The 20,102-nt window shown below is 41.5% G+C and overlaps 1 protein-coding gene across 4 annotated transcripts in view; it reads right to left on the reverse strand.

Annotated features, from left to right (window-relative positions):
* ITPR2 (inositol 1,4,5-trisphosphate receptor type 2) overlaps nucleotides 1-20,102 on the reverse strand; it is a 464,180-nt gene that overhangs the window by 151,486 nt on the left and 292,592 nt on the right. For 2 of the 4 annotated variants that reach the window (XM_089671685.1, XM_089671684.1), the window contains 4 exons: nucleotides 12,586-12,699; nucleotides 4,891-4,999; nucleotides 3,492-3,679; nucleotides 2,328-2,508 (listed from right to left, as the gene is read on the reverse strand). In XM_089671685.1, coding sequence (XP_089527811.1) covers nucleotides 2,328-2,508; nucleotides 3,492-3,679; nucleotides 4,891-4,999; nucleotides 12,586-12,699 — 592 coding nt within the window. The remainder of the gene's footprint in view (nucleotides 1-2,327; nucleotides 2,509-3,491; nucleotides 3,680-4,890; nucleotides 5,000-12,585; nucleotides 12,700-20,102) is intronic. The other 2 variants (XM_089671687.1, XM_089671686.1) reach the window with 1 other exon arrangement.

Below are 20,102 nucleotides of genomic sequence, written 5' to 3' on the forward strand. Positions count from 1 at the left end.
CTGACACTAATGCTGGGTGGGAGGGAATATTAAATCCTGCTTGCACCAATACTAAAGGTGGCAGTTAATTGTCTCCCACTGACACCAGTGCTGGGGGGATTCTGTCTTTAATCCCACTGACACCATGGCTGATTTTTTTTTATTTAATTCAAATGACAACAACACTGGGGGAATTTATCTGTATCCCACTGACAGTATCAACTGTACTTTTTCATCTCCCACTAACCAACACTAGGGTATCCTTTCTCCCAATGATGCCAGGGCACTTTCCCCTCCCACTTACATCAGAGTATTTTTACCTTCCACTGACTATTATTATAAGGGGCACTATGTTATTTACTCTTGACCACATCTCTAAACATTGCTGTATAGTAAATAGTATTGAACAAAAGACAATTTTTTTGTCCCAACAGTTGCAGGTTTTTATATAGTGCCTGTTTTAATTAGAGAAAGTGTTAGCTCCCTATTTACATTCTGTTTGCAGACAAGCATATGCAATGGAAACATTTAATTTAAAAAAATATATCTATTCTTTGTGCCAAGGTTTCTGTATGTCTGTTAACTTGTTGCTTGTGTCTCAGTAATTAAGAATGATTTTGTAGGTACCAGGAGTGTGGCATTTGTGTGTAATATATGCAGCAAATACATTCAGACTCTACTTAACCATACCCCTTTAAGCTGCAGCCCATATTCAGTGCAACGTAGCAATGCTAACCTTTTAGCATGCCACTTATCACCCAGCCATTGGGGCGTTCCTTCTTGTCCTGTTCTAAAGTTGGGAGGTATTCCAGCTTCTAACAGAGAGCACAGCACATTCTTCAGCACCCAGTTGCTTACAGGGACAAGCAAACAGCGTGCACATTTAAACTATGTACATTACATAAACCTGACCCCAGCACTATGTACATTACATATCCTTACTTCACAATATGTGCATTATGAACATCTGACCCCCGCATTATTTACATTATACACCACTGACTCTTGTACTACATATATTATTTACACCTGACCCTTGAACTCTGTGTGTTGTCCACCCCTAACTCTGCACTATTTACATTACATACTCCTGCACTGTACACTTAGGCTCAAATTTTAAGACCCCCCCACACTATTAACTGAATTTTGCCACAATCACAAATGCTACTGCTCTAGCTGTCACCACAACATCAATTGCTGCTGCTCTAGATGTCACCACAACCACAAATGCTGCTGCTCTAGATGTCACCACAACCACAAATGCTACTGCTCTGTCACCACAACATCAATTGCTGCTGCTCTAGATGTCACCACAACCACAAATGCTGCTGCTCTAGATGTCACCACAACCACAAATCCTGCTTCTCTAGATGTCACCACAACCCCAAATCCTGCTGCTCTAGATGTCACCACAACCCCAAATGCTGTTGTTCTAGATGTCACCACAACCACAAATGCTGCTGCTCTAGATGTCACCACAACCACAAATGCTGCTGCTCTAGATGTCACCACAACCACAAATGCTGCTGCTCTAGATGTCACCACAACCACAAATGCTGCTGCTCTAGCTGTCATCACAACCCCAAATGCTGCTGCTCTAGATGTCACCACAACCCCAAATGCTGTTGCTCTAGATGTCACCACAACCACAAATGCTGCTGCTCTAGATGTCACAACCCCAAATGCTGCTGCTCTAGATGTGACCACAACCACAAATGCTGCTGTTCTAGATGTCACCAGAACCACAAATGCTGCTGCTCTAGCTGTCATCACAACCACAAACACTGCTGCTCTAGATGTCACCACAACCACAAATGCTGCTGCTCTAGCTGTCACCACAACTATAAACACTGCTGCTCTAGCTGTCACATTCTTTTTTCTTTCTTGCGGAGGACAGCTCATCTTAGAATCATACACATAGGCCCACTGCATTTAGAAAATGCCACTGCTTCGAGCTGCAACACTTGGCAGATTTGGCAAGTTTTGCAACTTGCAAAACTTCCCAAACATGCCTATTCAAGTTAACAGAAGTGTGTTGCAAATATGTTCTAAATGCTCAATACGTGCAATGTGGTAACATTCATTTAGAATAGGACCTCAGTGCATACAGTACTTACAGTATCTGTCAACACACCAATGTCACAGAGCACTATAATGTACATACCAAGTGCTGTGGAGAGCTGTGTGGGCAAGAATGCTGCAGGTGCCGATATTTGTGCATTTAGGTGTGCTGCTGGCACAATCCATAAAAATAGGATGCTGCAATGCAATGCACCTCAACACACAATAAAAAAAAATTGTCTGTCAATTACCCACCCCCAATCCCCTACAGTTTTTTTCCATATTACCTCTCTTCTTGGGTACGGACATTGACTCATACTCGTCGTCCTTCTTCTTGGTGCCCAGGTCAATGGTGTTGACAGTCACAGTGGCTCGGATCTCCTGCTGGGCAGCCTTCATCCGGTCATACAGGACCTTGAAAAACTTCTCTGATTTTTTCTGCTCATTTAATTGGTAATAAAATGAACTCTGTGGGAAAAAAAACACACCCTGTTGTATTAAGTTTAAAAGCAGTTCGGAAATTTTGGGACTTGGTTGTGCTGTCTGGAAGGGGTGCCAGGATTACAATATTTTCTTAACCACTCCCAATGCATTTTAATTGTGTGTGTGAAGTTTATCCTTAAAGTGTAAGTCTGGCCAAAATTGTTTTTTCGTTTTGTTTTGGATACACTGAGAAATTGGGAGATTTATTCCTACTTTCTTGTACCAAGGACAACACTGTAACCAGGACAGGAAATGAGGGAACATTCTCACAGTAAGCAATAAAAGGCTGATGGAGGTTGTAGCCTTCTACTCCACTAACAAGGAGAGCTTTTGTTGTTGATGCGTCCCCCTTGAAAACTGATCCTGACTTTTTGTCCTGGTGATACATTGGGGTTTATTTACTAAATGTAAATAGGTTGTACACTGCAAATGCACTGATACATCTGAGGGGAACATGCAAGGAAAAGAAAAAAAAAGCATTTTTGCTTGCATATGATTGGATGAAATAAATCAGCAAAGCTTTGCCTCATTTTAGAGCTTCCCCTTGGATATAAAGCAACTGCACTTGCAGTGCACAGTATATTTACCTTTCATAAATCAACCCCATAGTCAGTGGCACAGGAAGCAGAAGAAAAGTTCCCAAAGGGGTGACACAAAGAGATAAAAACAGAAAGAGGAACTCTAAATCAAAAACTGAAGAATAAAGTCTGGGCTAGGGACACTTTAGATGTATTAAAAAAATATGCCAGTTTCTTTAAATTTATTTTATCTTTGCAAGTTTTCAGTGCTAAGCTCCATTTGAGATGGTAAAAAATACATATTTTGGGATCTGGCGTATTTACTAAGGCCTAAGGTTGGTGATTTTAAGATTGGAAGTGGATAGGCCAAGTGATGTTAGAATGTGTCAGAGGACAGAGGCAGCCATATTGGAAAGTGGGTGGCCTATCAAGGGGTGTTTTTGTTCTTACCTGTATTTGGGTGTTTCCACCCTCCAGCAGCGCAATTCCGAGTAAGATTCCTTCAGAAAATATCCGATCATTCTTGGTGCTAACAATGACGTCTATGACTAATTCAGAGGCACCTTCCTTGTCCAGAAGACACTGAATATCTGTCGTGGAAGCTCCCAATTTCCTGTCGCTGTCCGGGCCAGAGTAAGCTGTTAGAAAGCAAACTATGAAGTTAGTATTTGGGATCCTCTGTCTCCCCCGTTGTGTTTTGTTAAAGCTGAACTCCATCCTTCCTTTCAGTCTTGCACAGTTGTACCGGCTTCTCTCTGTACTGAACTTGCTTACTCTGATTTTACTGCACGCTGTGAGCTTTTCACAATGTTCACTAGAAGCTGCAGCAAGTCAGATAGAGCCCGCCTCATTTTCTGGCTGGAGAATATCCAGCATCATCTACCCCTTTCTTCCCCAGCCTGCCCCTTTCATACATTGGATTTGAGTTCTTTCAATCTTGGTTGCTCAGTATTTCATGGGTTTCACCTAGGGTGGTCTGCATGCAATTACAGCCTGCCTAGGAATAATCACTCCTCCGGATTGACATCCACCCATCAAGGCATCTGCTATTTGAATAACTCCTCCCAAGAGCCAAACCTCTGCTTCCATCAGAGCTAAGGACCTTTGAGAAGTACTGAGGAAGGGTTCTGTCATGTTTTCGGGAAGCTGTATGTACTGCACCCTGCTAGCCCCTCCCACCACCCAAGATCTGCCTGCATTGCCTATAGAACATAGAGACCTGATGATGCTGTCACTGGGTCCATAAAGACATATAATGAAAATGCAAATGTTTTATTTAAGCTTATTCACTAAACGGAAAAGGAAGAACCTTGGAAGGCAAAATAAAAGCAGATTAAACATTGGCTTTAAAAGAATAAAAGGTTGGAGAAATATGGTGTAAGGCAGGACAGAAATATTGCTATTGGCATTCTGGAGAGCAGCAAAAACCCTGCAGTATATCAACCTACAAACTAGGATTTTACTTTTAGAGTCGATCTTTAGGTTCACAGCGGCTGGCTGTGGTCTGTGAGCAACAGATGACACAGGGCATACACTACTGCTCTAGTGAAGATGAAAAGAAAACCTCCGAACAAACATATTCCATCAGTAGGTAATAAATATGATAAAATGTAATAGGAAACAATCCGATGGGGCAGCCCAGGTGTACACTATGGCCTAAACTTACCAATAATTATATCATTTATAAACAATATTTATTATTATTATTAGTGTTAATACTTTCATTTCTTTTTCCATCGTTGTCCCAGGAATACTGTGACACACTTTTGAAACTTTAGCAATTCATTTACTAATATCAAACCTAATGAGCCTCATAAGCCCTAAAAGAAGCCGCGAGGAAATGACTTACCAGCTGACGCCCCAGATTTCCCATATCCTGCTGACAGCGGCCCATTCACAGAGGAGCCGTAATCACCCTTGAAGTAACGATTCAGAAGAATTTTGCGCAGTGTGACACCCTGCACGATGGAAATAAGAATTCTGTGTAAGCATCTGACACATCAATTCACAAATACACAACTAATGAAATTGATCCTCAAAGAAAACTTCTGGATACAAAAATTAAAAACAAACATAAATGTTTATTAAAAAAAACAAATAGACTTAGGGCTCATTTACACTAGCGGTTGAGAGGGGCAGTAAAATCCCATGGTTGAGACATATTTTCACCATCCCTCAACAGCTGGAAAGACAACAGCGGGGGGGGGGGGTATATATATCAAAACTACAATGCTTTGCAGCTGCAGCAGGGATTACACCCCCCTTGTTGCGTTTGACAGGCACAATTGCTCGCCGATCGTGAATGGATGAGGCCAGCTGCGACCAATCAGTAGTCTGGTATTTAGGTGGGTTAAAACAGATGGTGAGGAGGCAATAAAACATCTCCTAACCACCTGTTAAATGACCTCTGAAGAGCTATGCAAACAAGGATTGCTTCTCACATAGCCCTGCAAGTGTAAAGAAGCCTTAAGACAAGGCAAGAACAACAATAATAATAATAAACATCATAAGAGGCCAAAAATAGAAGCACATTTGCACAAATGTACAGAAGACAATGTATGAAGCTCCTTTTCAAAGCACGCTATCATCGCTCAGTAATATTATTAAGGTGGATCTGTCATCAGACATATTTTAATGTTAAAAACATACAGGCTCAATAACATGTCAGTGTAACACTTCCAGGTATTTATTACCTCTCACATAGATAACAGTATTTACTATCTATCACAATGCCTTCATCTACTTTCCCCTCCAGAAATATGGTCATATTTGTTCAGGCATCAAACAAGGTCACTATCTATACAATGACAGTCATGTAAACTGCCTGTGCAGTTCCTGGATGTGCTCACAAATGTCTGACACAGATCAGCCCCTCCTGCAGCCTCTCACTTTATGACTTGCTACAAAGTTACAATGTTACAAACTGATCACTGAAGGAAAAACGACTGAGGAAATGCTTCCTCCTGCTTGCAGCTGACTGATAGCATTATTTCAGCCTAGACAAAGTAATTGCACTAGAGATTAAAAGAGAAGTATGGATTTTTTTTAAAAATCATACTTACCTAGGTGGATGCAGCATCGATCCGATACTGCATGTCTCCCACCAGCTCTAAGGAGAGAACTGAGAAATCAAACACTGCTGATCACTCAGTTCTCCCTGAGAAGACAGTGGTGACTGCCAGGGAACAAGGGAACAACCTACGTGAATTTTCAAAAGTTACATTTCAAACCTAAGATGAGAACACTAACAACTTGTTAACACCAACCCTTATGCATTATGCTCCGTATAGCACGTGCACATTGGGGTGCATTGTGAGTGATAGAGTAATGCATTGTCACAGTGAATTGCTTGTTTTACATGCCTGTTTCTTCATTATTTTTGCATCTTCACACACGATTCTCTATGCAAGTCCAGGAGGGAGGGACAGTCCCCATTGTTCATCAATGGTTTGAGGATGTATATGTGAGCTGAGGGAGGGGGGGTGTGGAATGGTGCTGGGACCTCGATTTTAAATAAAACAAAATGGTCTATATCAGGTGTCTCCAAACATTTCAAACAAAGGGCCAGTATACTGTCCTTCAGACTTTAGGAGGGTTGGATTAGGGCCAGTGAGGATAGAAAATGTCCTGGCCCCAGCAACAGTGAGAATAAACATGGCCTCAGGGTTGGTCAGTAGGAGGAGGAGTAGTGCCCCACCATTGGTATTAGTGGGAAAAATAGTACACCGTCATTGGTTGCATAGGAAGAAGTACTGCCCCATTGTTGGTCTCAGTTGGAGGAATAGTGCCCCAAGGGCTGGATAAAGGGTAACAAAGGGCCACATCCAGCCCTCGGTTTGGAGACCCCTGGTCTATATGATGTGGTGGGGATTGTATATAACGGTTATGGGAGGGATGTGTTGGTTCTTGCACTCTATGTTTTTTCTACGGTCATAAAATTGCACTGAAGTGTTTTGGAAAAAGCTAAATAAAGAATTGTGGAAAAAAAACAATGCATCTGTTTACATTTCTTAACTTTACTGAAGTGCCAAAAAATGACGTTTCATTCAACGCTCTGCACTGCAAAGCAATGCATCGAGGTCATGTGCGTTGTGCTCCATAAAAATGCAGACACAACACACACCACTGCACATGTATGGTGGAAAATAGGATACACAGAGAACAATTGTTTTCTATGAGCCATTATTGATTAATGCTGACCAATGCAGCTCAAAGCACCTGTGAATGAGTCCCAGAAAAGGACAGGCAACCACACAGCACAAACGACAGGAAGAAATTTAGTAACACTCAGTATCAGGACATGTCCCCCAATTCTGTCCAGATGTAAAATTCTCACATCTGACCGCAGCACCCTTGTAACTTCCAGGGTCAACCTTTAAAAGTTGTATCCATTCAAAATCATCAGACGAAATTGTGAAAACTTTTCAAACATTTTCTCTCAGAACTGTGATCACACCATGAGACACAATCCCAGACAATTAACTGTTTAATAATGCGCTAGACTGTGCCCGGAATATCTGACTGCCCCCCTTCCCCATTGCTACACGTTTCAGCGCAGCCACCAGACGTCTTTAGAGCAAAGCCCAGGGAGACAGCGCAGACGGGAAGAATGAGCCGGATTTGTCTGCCTCTTCCCAAGGTCTGGCCTTTAAAGGATAATAAATGAAATCAGTTGCAGGGCGTGCGTCTCTTCTGACCTGTGTGGGCTGACTCGGCGGCGAACGCCATGTAGGACACACAGTTACCATGGAGACAGCACACGACTTTAAGTGTAGGAGTCAGGCATTGTAAACACGGCGGGGGAAAAAAAAATTCAGTCTCCCCGACCAAAAAGCCACCCTGAATCTGCCGCAGTGTCTGGAGTATAAACTCATACAGAGACAGATGTGAAGTAATATATTGCTAAAGGGACAAAATGACCCTTGTTTGTTATATACTGTATATTCAGGACTATATATACTGTCTAGATACATAGATAGATCTTTCATGGTAATGCTGTACAACATTAACACCTTGCTAATCTTTGTTGATTGAAAGTCGACCCAGAAAGGTCTGTCTACTCTTTGCAGTCTTTAATGACGTGAAACGTCCACAAACCTCCTGATAACTATGTGACCTTTGCTAGATTGTAGGCCAGAAGAGAAAAACTTGGAGCAGCAAGATATCATCTATAATAACAAACAGGTCATTTTTCATCCAAAACTAATAAAGTGACAAAGTAATACTGACACATTTCCCAGTCATTCTTGTGAAATGGGATTACAGGTCATTTTAAAGTAATTATAATCGCAATCACGAAAATCTCATAGAATCTTTATATGTTAATTTCACTTAAAAAAATCTAATCAAATAATACTCAATGACCCTTGTATGACGGTCCCTATTCATACATTTCCTGCTGTAGGGGGACAACGCACTGTCCCTGTCTATCAAATCTGTTTCTGCGTTGTCACCCTGTCACACAGGTCTCCCATGGAGACTATAAGTGGCTGTTTCAGCACACATTACACAGGCAGGGCCCACTATTGTCACCACACCCTGAGAAATATAAAACACAAAAAAACTGTGCTTGGATGTAACTACAATCTGAATTATTCAAGAATGCAAATTAATAGGGAAAAGCAGCTTGCACACAAAAGGTAAATATAAAGGTAAATAACAAAAAAGGCAGTACTAATAAAATATCAACATAAAAGTCCAAAATAAAAGTCCAAATAATTCTCAAGTGAATGAGACAGGTTGCAGAAGATTCTGGCATTCCGTCACCAAAGACACCCGAATAGATAAGCCCCTTACTGGACATTAAGACCCTAATCGGTCAACATACGCAGTAAATTGGAAAACACTGAAGCAAGTCATTTTCACTAGGAATCCTCCTTTAAGATGATGAATAATCCTCTTCTTTTAAGATCTTCAAAAGCAGGAAAAACTCCCATCCGATAATCAAATAAGGGATATAAAACAAAAGCAACTCATAGTGTAGTAATTCAGTACATTTTGACCAATTTAACCACTTGCCTACTGGGCACTTATACCTTCTTTACCAGGCCAATTTTCAGCTTTCAGCACTGTCGGACTTTGATTGACAATTGCGTGGTTATGCAAGATTGTACCCATATGAAATTTTTATCATTTTTTTTGGTGGTATTTACTTGTCGCTGGGTGCTTTACTTTTTGCACTATAAACCAAAAAATTGCAAAGAATTAAAAAAAAAAGTTTCTTTGTTTCTATTATAAAATTTTGCAAACAGGTAATTTTTCTCCTTCACTGATGTGCGTTGATGAGGCAGCACTGATGGGCACTGATAGGAAGCACTGAAGGGCACTGATAGGCGGCACTGATAGGCGGCACTAATGAGGTGGCACGGATAGGTGGCACTGACTGGCATCACTGCTGACACTGCTAGGTACTGACTGGCGGCACTGTTAGGCATTGACTTGCACAACTGCTGGGCACTGACTGGCACAACCGCTGGGCACTGACTGATGGCACTGACTGGCAGCACTGCTGGGCTGCACTGATGGGCACTGGTGGTCACAGGTGGGTGGCACTGGTGGGCACAGGTGGGTGGCACTTCTAGATGGCACTGCTGGGCACAGGTGTGTGGCACTGCTGGGTGGCACTGGTGGGCACAGGTGGGTGCACTGCTGGGCAAAGGTGGGCGCACTGCTGGGCACAAGTGGGTGGAACTGGTGGGTGGCACTGCTGAGCACCGATCATCAGGGCACTGATCATCAGTGCCCGGATGATCGGTGCCAATCCCTGCTCTAACAACTGCCAGTTCTCAGCAGTACTTTCCTCACGATCTGACAGCGTGAGGAAAGTGCAGCCAAGAACCGGCAAATGCATTTCCCTGTGATCAGCGTGTCATTGGACACGGCTGATCACGTGGTAAAAGGCCGATGTGATTGGCCTTTTACCACATCACATGATCAGCTGTGCACCCGGCGATCTCCGTGATCGTTGTGTCCAACGGACACGGCTGATCACGTGGTAAAAGGCTGATGTGATTGGCCTTTTACCACATCACGTGATCAGCTGTGTCCGTAGGACACAATGATCACGGAGATCGCCGGGTGCACGCCCCCAGGGGCGCGCAGGAGAGCGCGTTCTAGAAGGATGTCATATGACGCCCTCCCAGAACTGGCCGGCCGCAGTGTAGCCGTCATTCGGCTATCTGCAGTCGGCAACAGGTTAATAAAGGATCGACGTACATCAAGCAATAAAACAACCAGCATTGAATGTGAAATGTTTCAAACCGAAAATATGGCCGCCGTCCCTCGAGAACGTGGTGACATCACACGCCGAAGCTCCATCCAATGCGTTTCGTCATCAGGAAGACGTTGCTTTTGTTTTATATCCCTTATTTGATTATCGGATGGGAGTTTTTCCTGCTTTTGAAGATCTTTATAGAGAAGGATTATTCATCATCTTAAAGGATTCCTAGTGAAAATTACTTGCTTCAGTGATTTCCTATTTACTGCATATATTGACCGGTTACGGTCTGAACGTCCGGTAAGGGGCTTATCTATTCAGGTGTTTTTGGTGACGGTATATGACTCCAGAATCTTCTTCTGCAACCTATCTCATTCACTTGAGAATTATTTGGACTTTTATTTTGGACTTTTATGTTGATATTTTATTAGCACTCCATTTTTTGTTATACACCCTTAGAAATACCTCGCAAGCATTGCTGTTGTGCATGGAATTGGTTGCGAAAAGGCTGCACGAGATCAGTAGCACTGAGTGCTGGTTCACATTTTTAAAATGCATCTGGAACGCATGTACAGTTATTAGACGTATTCTGATTTACACAAGTTTTATTACTGAGTTAGTACTGCACTTTTTTCAGATTTTTTATATACTTGAGGGTGTGCAACATTTGTTAAGTGCTGGCTGGCTACTTACGCAGTTGCATTACAGTTTTTTTGGCATGTACAGCAATTGCTTTGTATTCCAATGGCTCTAGTTTACACCAGTGCATTCAGTTCCAGTGCTTCCCAAACAGTAAAGTATGGTGCAGTTTTTTCCCCCGGAACACATCAAAACATGTCAAAATGCACCTGAACCCACACTGCCCCGCAAGTAAAAAATTTTTAAGTGTCAAAATAAAAAATCTGGAAAAAAGGCGCTGGAATACATTGAAAATGCATCAAAATGCAAAAAATTTAAGTGTAAGTGAATACTTTTAATAGGCATCCAGAACGTCAAAATTGTGGTGTGAACCAGCCCCGAATTTAACAAAATGTAAAAAAGGCCAACTGTTCGTAACACACAGTGCTTTAGCAAATTATATGTTAGGCTTTACATCTACATTAACCCCTTCATGACCAGCTGACACAAGAGAAGCTCCAATCTACTCATCATCCTATCCTAATCTGCATTTATCATCCGTCCCCGATTGCCCTCGCTCAGCCGCTCACCGCAGGCTGCTGTGCCGAAAGGTGTTAATTGATAATCAGCGTAATAACTCTCTTCCCAACATCTTCCTGAGAACAGAAAACTTTTTATCTTGCTCGCATGGAAGAACGAAGATGCATTACGATTAATAGCATCTCCTGAATTTTACCCAAAGTGCTTCATCATGTGAAACCCGGCGAATCATCTGCCGTGCTAAAGTGCTACCTACTTTAAAAAAAAAAGAAAAAATAAATCCTGAATTTACAATTTACTAAAACAAGTGCCTCATTTTTCTGGGAAACATTATTCAATATCCATAATACGTTTAAAAAAAAACCTTCACACTTAATGTCATCTCTCCGGATTGCCTAGATGTGATTTAGAAGAGTTTACAAATTGCGCTTCTTTAACCCTTCGCTGGGGCTTCCGAATCGTCGCCCATCACGACTCCGCCACTGCAATCAAGCCCTGTCGTTAAGCAGCCGGCAATCACAAGGGATTCTGATGAATCTTTTTTTATTTTATTTTTTTGGCGGTGACATTAGGGTGGCTTTGTAGTACAATCAGAGGCAAGCACTCGACTTTCTAATTACGGCTATGTGAATATATATTCGAGCGGGCAAAATTAAGGGGCCACTGTAAGTTTTTTTTTTTCATTTTGAAGCATCTGCTTCTATCTAATCATGCTTTTTTTTACCTGTCTAAACTTCAGGAACAAAGTAGCAAAATAGGCTGAAAAGGAACATGCTGCTAGTTACATGTGCAACAATTTTAATTATGGCTCCAGTCTGTGACTCCCTACACTATAGCATGTTAATGAAAGCCTGTTGCAAACTTTGCTGGTAAATACATAGAGAAGTATTATTTGTGACTTTTGTGCGAATGCTGAGACATTCACAAAAATAAAATTATTTTTAAAACAAATCCCAAAGTGTACCTTCTGGGAGAAAATGGAAAAGAAAAAAAAACATCTCAGACTGCAAAGTAGTCATGACATAAAGCAGCTGAACCAAAAGTGATGCAATAACTATTATTATTATACAGGATTTATATAGCAACGACAAAATGACAATCCTGAAGCATCTGCCTCATTTCCCACCATGGCACCTGCGGTATACTTATTCTGACACAAAAAAACTTTACCATGGCAGTGGTCCTCAATATGACAGTCTCTTCTTCTCTGGTACTATGTAGCTCTTTCTTGTCAACAGCAGTCTCTTGTAACACAGGGTTATTTAAAATAGGCTTTAGGTAGAGCTGTGGATAAAAACTCTGTAGATCAGACAAAGGTATGCCAATACTAACACCTCTTTCTTGTGACAAAGCGGCCCTTTGTTAAAGTAGAAGTTAAGTTTAGTTTTGGATAGGGTTATGGACAGAAACTCTGCAGGATCAAGCACAGTAACTGGACTATGACTTCTTATTTTGTGTAACATAGCAGTCTCTTGTAACACAGTAGTAAAGTAGGTTTTTGGTAGGGAAGGGTAGTGGGAGCTGCCATGTGACAGCCCCTTCCTGTGACATAACAATCTCTTCACAGTAGCAGTTAAAGTGAGATTTTGGTTGTAAAGAGAGTTTGTTTTGAGAATTGTAAACAGTAACACTACAGAGCACTGCATTGTATCAGTTAGTCCTTTAGGTTTCACTAAAGGGATTGCCAGTAGGAGGTCCAGATTCCTCTATATTGATTTTTTGTTATCACTAGAGGGATCCTAGCAGTGGGATGGAGGTCCTGACTCCTCAATATCGATATTTTGTTACCCTGGAGGGATGACCACCAGGAGGTCCTGATTACCTTGTATAGATCTTTAGTTATCACTAGAGAGATTCTCAGCAAGAGGTCCAGATTCCTCTTTATAGATATTTAATTATCACTAAAAAGATTACTAGGACGAAGAATGTCTCAATTTCCTATATTAAAAAAATGTAGTTATCATTAGAGGGATCACCAGCAGGAAGAAGGAGGTCCTCATTCCCATCTATCAATTTTCAGTTACAGTATAAGTAGAGGTCTCACCAACAGGAAGAAGGAGGTCCTGATTACCCTATATAGATTTCTGGTTACCAACAGAAAGATCCCCAGCAGGGAGAAGGAGGTCCTGATTCTCTTATATAGATCTTTAGTTATCACTAGAGAGATTCTCAGCAAGAGGTCCAGATTCATCTTTATTGATATTTAATTATCACTAAAAAGATTACTAGAACGAAGAATGTCTCAATTACCTATATAAAACATTTTAGTTATCATTAGAGGGATCACCAGCAGGGAGAAGGAGGTCCTGATTCTCCTATATAGATCTTTAGTTATCACTAGAGAGATTCTCAGCAGGAGGTCCAGATTCATCTTTATAGATATTTAATTATCACTAAAAAGATTACTAGAACGAAGAATGTCTCAATTCCCTATATAAAACATTTTAGTTATCATTAGAGGGATCACCAGCAGGAAGAAGGATGTCCCGTATCCCCTCTATCGATTTTCAGTTACAGTATAAGTGGAGGTCTCACCAGCAGAAAGGAGGAGGTCCTGATTACCCTGTATATATTTTTGGTTACCGATAGAGAGATCCTCAGCAGGAAGAAGGAGGTCCTGATTCCTCTATATAGATCTTTAGTTATCAATAGAGAGATCCTCAGCAGGAGGTCCAGATTCCTCTTTATAGATCTTTAATTATCACTAAAGGAATCACTAGGAGGAAGAATGTCTTGATTCCTTATATAAAAATTTTTAGTTATCACTAGAGGGATCACCAGCAAGAAATCATGATTTGCCAATATATTATTATACAGGATTTATATAGCGCCAACAGTTTGCTCAGTGCTTTATAATATAACGAGAGACAATACAGCAACAATACAGTTCTTACAATCTAAGAGCTAATATAGATATTTAGTACAAGTGGGATCACAAGCAGGAGGAAGGAGGCCCTGATTCCCCTAACAGATCTTTAACTATCACAAAATGGATCACTGGGAGGAAGAAAGTGTTGAATTCTCTATATAAATCTTTAGTTATCACTAGAGGGATCCCCAGCAGGAGAAAGGAGGTCTTGACTCCCCTACAGTGCCTTGAAAAAGTATACATAACACTTGAAAGTTTCCACATTTTATCATGTTACAACCAAAAACATAAATTTATTTTATTGGGATTTTATGTGATAGACCAACACAAAGCGGCACATAATTGTGAAGTGGAAAGAAAATGATAAATGGTTTTAAATTTTTTTTACAAATAAATATCTGAAAGGTGTGGCATTCATTTGTATTCAGCCCTCCCCAGGGTCAATACTTTGTGGAACCACCTTTCACTGCCATTACAGCTGCAAGTCTTCTTGGGTAGAGACTACCAGCTTTGCACATCTAGAGAGAGTGAAATTTTTGCCCATTCTTCTTTGCAAAATAGCTCAAGCTCTGTCAGGTTGAATGGAGAGCATCTGTGAACAGCAATTCGAACACATGAATATGCTTTGATGTAAACCATTCCATTGTAGCTCTGGCTGTATGTTTGTCCTGCTGGAAGGTGAACCTCCGCCCCAGTCTTTTGCAGACTCTAACAGGTTTTCTTTTAAGATTGCCCTGTATTTTGCTCCATCCATCTTCCATCAACTCTGACCAGCTTCCCTGCCCCTGCTGAAGAAAAGCATCCCCACAACATGATGCTGCTACCTCCATGTTTCATGGTGGGGATGGTGTGTGTTCAGGGTGATGTGCAGTGTTAGTTTTCTGCCATACATAGGGGTTGATTTACTAAAGGCAAATATGCTGTGCACTGCAAATGCACTTCAAGTTCACTGCAAGTGCAGTTGCTTTAGAGCCAAGGGGAAGCTCTGAAATGAGGCAAAGCTCTGCGGATTTCTTTCATTCAATCATGTGCAAGCAAAAAATGCTGTTTTTTTATTTTCCTTGCATGTTCCCCTCAGATCTAGAGCAACTCCACTTTCAGTGCACTTGCACAGCCTATTACCTTGGGGTAAATCAACCCCAGAGTGTTTTGCTTTTAGGCCAAAAAGGTCAATTTTGGTCTCTTCTGACCAGAGCCCATTCTTCCACGTTTGCTGTGTGCCCCACATTGCTTCTTGCAAACTGCAAACAGGACTTCTTATGGCTTTCTTTCAACAATGGCTTTCTTCTTGTCACTTTTCCATAAAGGCCAAATTTGTGGAGTGCTTGACTAATAGTTGTCCTGTGGACAGTTTCTCCCACCCGAGCTGTGCATCTCTGCAGCTCCTCCAGAGTTGCCATTGGCCTCTTGTCTGCTTCTCTGATTAATGTTCTATTTGCCTGGCCTGTCAGTTTAGGTGTACGACCATGTCTTGGTGGGTTTGCAATTGTGCCATACTCTTTCTATTTTCAGATGATGGATTGAGAAGTGCTCCGTGAGATGTTCAAAGCTTGGGATATTTTTGTATAACCTAACCCTGCTTTAAACTTCCCCACAACTTTATCCCTGACCTGTCTGGTGTGTTCCTTGGCCTTCATGATGTGGTTTGTTCACTAATGTTCTCTAACAAACTTCTGAGGGCTTCACAGAACAGCTGTATTTATACTGAGATTAAATTAAACACAGGTGGACTCTATTTATTAACTAGGTGACTTCCGAAGGCAATTGGTTTCACTAGATTTTAGTTAGGGGTATCAGAGTAAAGGGGGCTGAATACAAATGCATACTACACTTTTCAAATATTTATTTGTAAAACATGTTGAGAACCATTTATCATGTCCACTTCACAATTATGTGCCACTTTGTGCTGGTCTATCACATAAAATCCCAATAAAATACATTTACATTTTTGGTTGTAACATGACAAAATGTGGAAAATTTCAAGAGGTATGAACACTTTTTTCAAGGCACTGTATATAGAACTTTAGTTACAGTATCACTACAGGGATCCTAGCAGGAGGATGGAGTTCCAGATTTCTCTATATAAATATTTCATTATCATTGGAGAGATCACCAGCAGGAGGTCCTGATTTGCCTATATAGATCTTTAGTTATCACTAGAGGGATCACCAGCAGGAGGAAGGAGGTCCAGCTTCCCCTATATACTGTAGATCTGTTTTTATAATACTCTGTTCAGTTCTGGAGATTGTAATTTAAAAAACATATTGACAAACTGGACCAGTGTAACTATACTATAAAAGCTATACCTGAAATTCAGCTTTAAGAGTGGGAATAAGGTCCAGGAGGGCAGTATTTTCAATATGAATCTACAATTAAGAACAACATTTATCCTGGAGTTGGAATTAAAACATTCCTGGGACAAACAAAGATCTGTGCTTGAACAAAAACATAAAAAAAGAAAAAAAATTAAATAAGAAGCAGACTCAATGATTGGCCTTTTTTTGCCATTGCTCTAGTGTTCTATGGTTGTAGAATCGTTAAGAGATCTCTTGTAACATAGCAGTCTCTTGTTACACAGTGGCAATTAAAGTGAGGTTTGGCAAGGCTTGTAGACAGAAGCTGTGGATCAGGCACAGGGATCAACATGTGATAGAAACTCTGTGAATGTAGCTCAGGGCTTTCCATGTAAAAGTGTTTTCTTGTAACATAGCAGTCTATTTTAACGTAATAGTAGTTAAAATGGGTTTGTGTGGGTCTGTAGACAAACTCTGCAGACCAGGCTTGTATGACACATATTTCTGCACATTTGCATGTTCCTACATATGCACAAGGGCCCGCACAGTCAGTTCATGATTGCTACATGTGCAGGAATTGAACAAGGTTTTCAGTGCTTTTCAATCAAGTAAAAACTACTTGAAATTCAAGGTCAGAAATAAAGCATCACAAACAATAAGATGACAACTATTGCTGCCTAAGCCCCCAGCATCTCTCAAGCATCTGTTCGAAGATCTTCTCTTTAAAGCCTTTAACGGTGCAACTTGCCAACGTGCCCAAACACCTGGCCACAGCATGCATGAGGGTGTTGCCGCGATCCAACCAGGCGCACGTGGCTATAGGATTCAAGAAGACGGAGGGAACAAGGGAGCACAGGGAGGGGATAGAAATAGAGAGAAACGAGGCAAAACAGATGCCAATAATGAAGAGATTTATCTTGGTCCTGGCAGCCATAGCGCGCGTCCTGGCAGCACTGCATCGAGAGCTGGCACCGGGAGGAGTCACAGAGGATCTCAGAGATGATTTAGGAGATAAAAGAAGCACACTTTGCTCCCACAGCGACTGGAAGATGCAGAGCTCGGCGGATGGTGCTGCTGACTTTGAAAAATGTTCCTGTTCGACCGGTGCTACGGAAAACCCTGACTGCTAGATTTATGGCCGCAAGCACCGAGACATTCATACCTCGGTGGGCCTGATATTTAACAACGATGGGGGAAAGATGTAGATTGTTTGTTCCCCTTAACTCTGCAGCACTAAAGCAACAAAGCACGAAAAAAATTACATGAAAGCCGGAGTGAAATAAAAGTAATACTAGAAAAGCAGATTGTCACAGACTGGCGCAGAATCACCATCAGGTCCCCGGCCAAATAATATTTAGGTTGCTCTGGAGGGAGGACATGGCGAGCTCCGAAAATAAATCAGGAGCAATCCAATTTATTTATTCGTTACGCTGCAGAGACAAGTTAGGCCATATAACTTACCAGAAGACATGTCACACTCACCTGATATTCACCATTAACCTTTTCCAACCAAAAATAGCATGTGTTGCTAAGCAAATTAATCTGCAATGAGATATCAGGTGAATGATATGAAAAGGCCCCACTTGTTTTCCTGCCCAGCTTTATCGTTAAAAGATTGCATCTTAATCTCCACTAGTAATCATACTAGATATACAAGATGCAGACTATACAAGATAATGATTTAAAGTTTGTTTGCGAAATGTATTGAAACACATCAAAGACCCAGCAAACTCTGTATATAATATAGATAACAAGCCCTAAGTTCTTAATGTATAAGTCTTAGCAGTCTCTTGTCGCAGATCAGATGTACTCAGCAATACAAAAATTCCCCATCATACTCTCCAGCCCGTCTGCACAAATGGTCTAATTAAACAGTTTCAAAATGTCATGCTAAAGTGGTTGTAAACCTCTGAAATGAAAAATGAACAAAGCATATCCCTTCATAGTGTATACTAGCCTCAGTCTAAAGCACCTAGTGTGGTTCCTATCTGCTCTCTGATGAGTCACTTCTGACAGGTTATGCCACAAAACCCCAAGATGGCCCTGTCCCCTTCCAGCACAGAAAAGGTGAATGTTTTCCTATGGGACTGTGTAGGAGGGGGCGTGTTCATTCCCTCCACTGAGTTCTCAGATTACACTCAGCTCTCCTTTCTGCCCTGTGCAGTGTGTGACATTAGATCCCCTCCCCCTGCCTTCTAGAGTTGAGAAATGCTGTAAAATGTGTGCTTTGGAAGGCTATAGAGGAGAGAGATTTGTAGATAAACAGGTATAACTTATGTAGGAGAATAATTTCATTTCTGTATATCATCTGAGGCTAGTCACTTCACTGGGTATATGTAAGTGTTTACAACCTTTTTAAGTAATCTCCTGTTACAAATCATAAAGTCAACAGACGTCTCTTGTCACATGTCAGAAGTTTTTAGCAGAGTGAGCCCTGATCAATAATATAGTAAACTGTTCCCAATAATGTCCAGTGTACCCATGTCAGCAGTCTGGGAAGGTGACTTGTCTTCTGTAGTCTACAGTAACATTAAAACAGTGCTTTTTAACAAAGCAACAATCTCTTGGCATGTGTCTGTCATCCTCAGAACACTGTTGCAACATGACAATGGTCTCCGGTACTGTCTTGTCCCATGTTGGCAATCCTCATCAATTACATGTTGACATTCCTCAGCAGTCTCTTGTAACTTAAGAATCACCTCCAGCAGTGTCTTGGAAACAGTGGTTAGCAGTCTCCTGTTGCAGGTTAGTAGTTCTTAGCAGCCTAGTGTAAACCTGGACACAAACACATGGAAATTCTGCAGGTTTAGGGAGTGTCCGACTTGTCAATCAGTGTGTGGCCATCTGTGCTCGATAGTGGTTGATTGTTTGACTGACGTCTGTCGAGAAGGACATGCTGGAAAACATTTCAGTGGCTGACAGTCCTGGTGTCAGAATACAAGGTCCTGGCAGGGGGGCTTCCTCCATTCACCTTACATGTGTGCCTGGTGGCTGGACAAAATAAAACTATGCATCTTGACCAGCTTAGCATGGGAACAAAGCTCAGCAGTCCCTTGTCACATATCTCCAGTACTTGGTCTCTTGTAACATAGAAAAAGTCTTCAGCAGTATCTTGGCATGTGTCTGCCATCCTCAGCAGTCCCTTTGGCATGGAAACATTGTCACCAGTCTTGTGTCCAGTGTTAGCAATCCTTAGCAATTATATGTTGACATACCTCAGCAGTCTCTTTATAACTGAAGAATCATCTTCAGCAGTCTTTTGTAGCAGTGGTTAGCAATCTCACAGGTTAGCAGTCCTCAGCACCTTGGTGCAACATGGGAACAGTGCTCAGCAGTCCCTTGTCACAAATTGGCAGTACTAATCAGTCTCTAGTAGCACAGCAATTGCCCTCAGCAGTCTTTTAGCACATGTCTCCCTTTCCTAGCAGTCTCTTGTAGTGTGCAAACAATACCATCAGCCTCTTGCCCCATGTTGGAAATCCTAAACAGTGCTGACAGTTCTCAGCAGTTTGTCATCAAAGTGG

This window comes from Staurois parvus, unplaced genomic scaffold, assembly GCF_062004578.1.
Source record: "Staurois parvus isolate SC_StPar_1 unplaced genomic scaffold, SC_StPar_1.0 ptg000114l, whole genome shotgun sequence".
NCBI lineage: Eukaryota > Metazoa > Chordata > Amphibia > Anura > Ranidae > Staurois > Staurois parvus.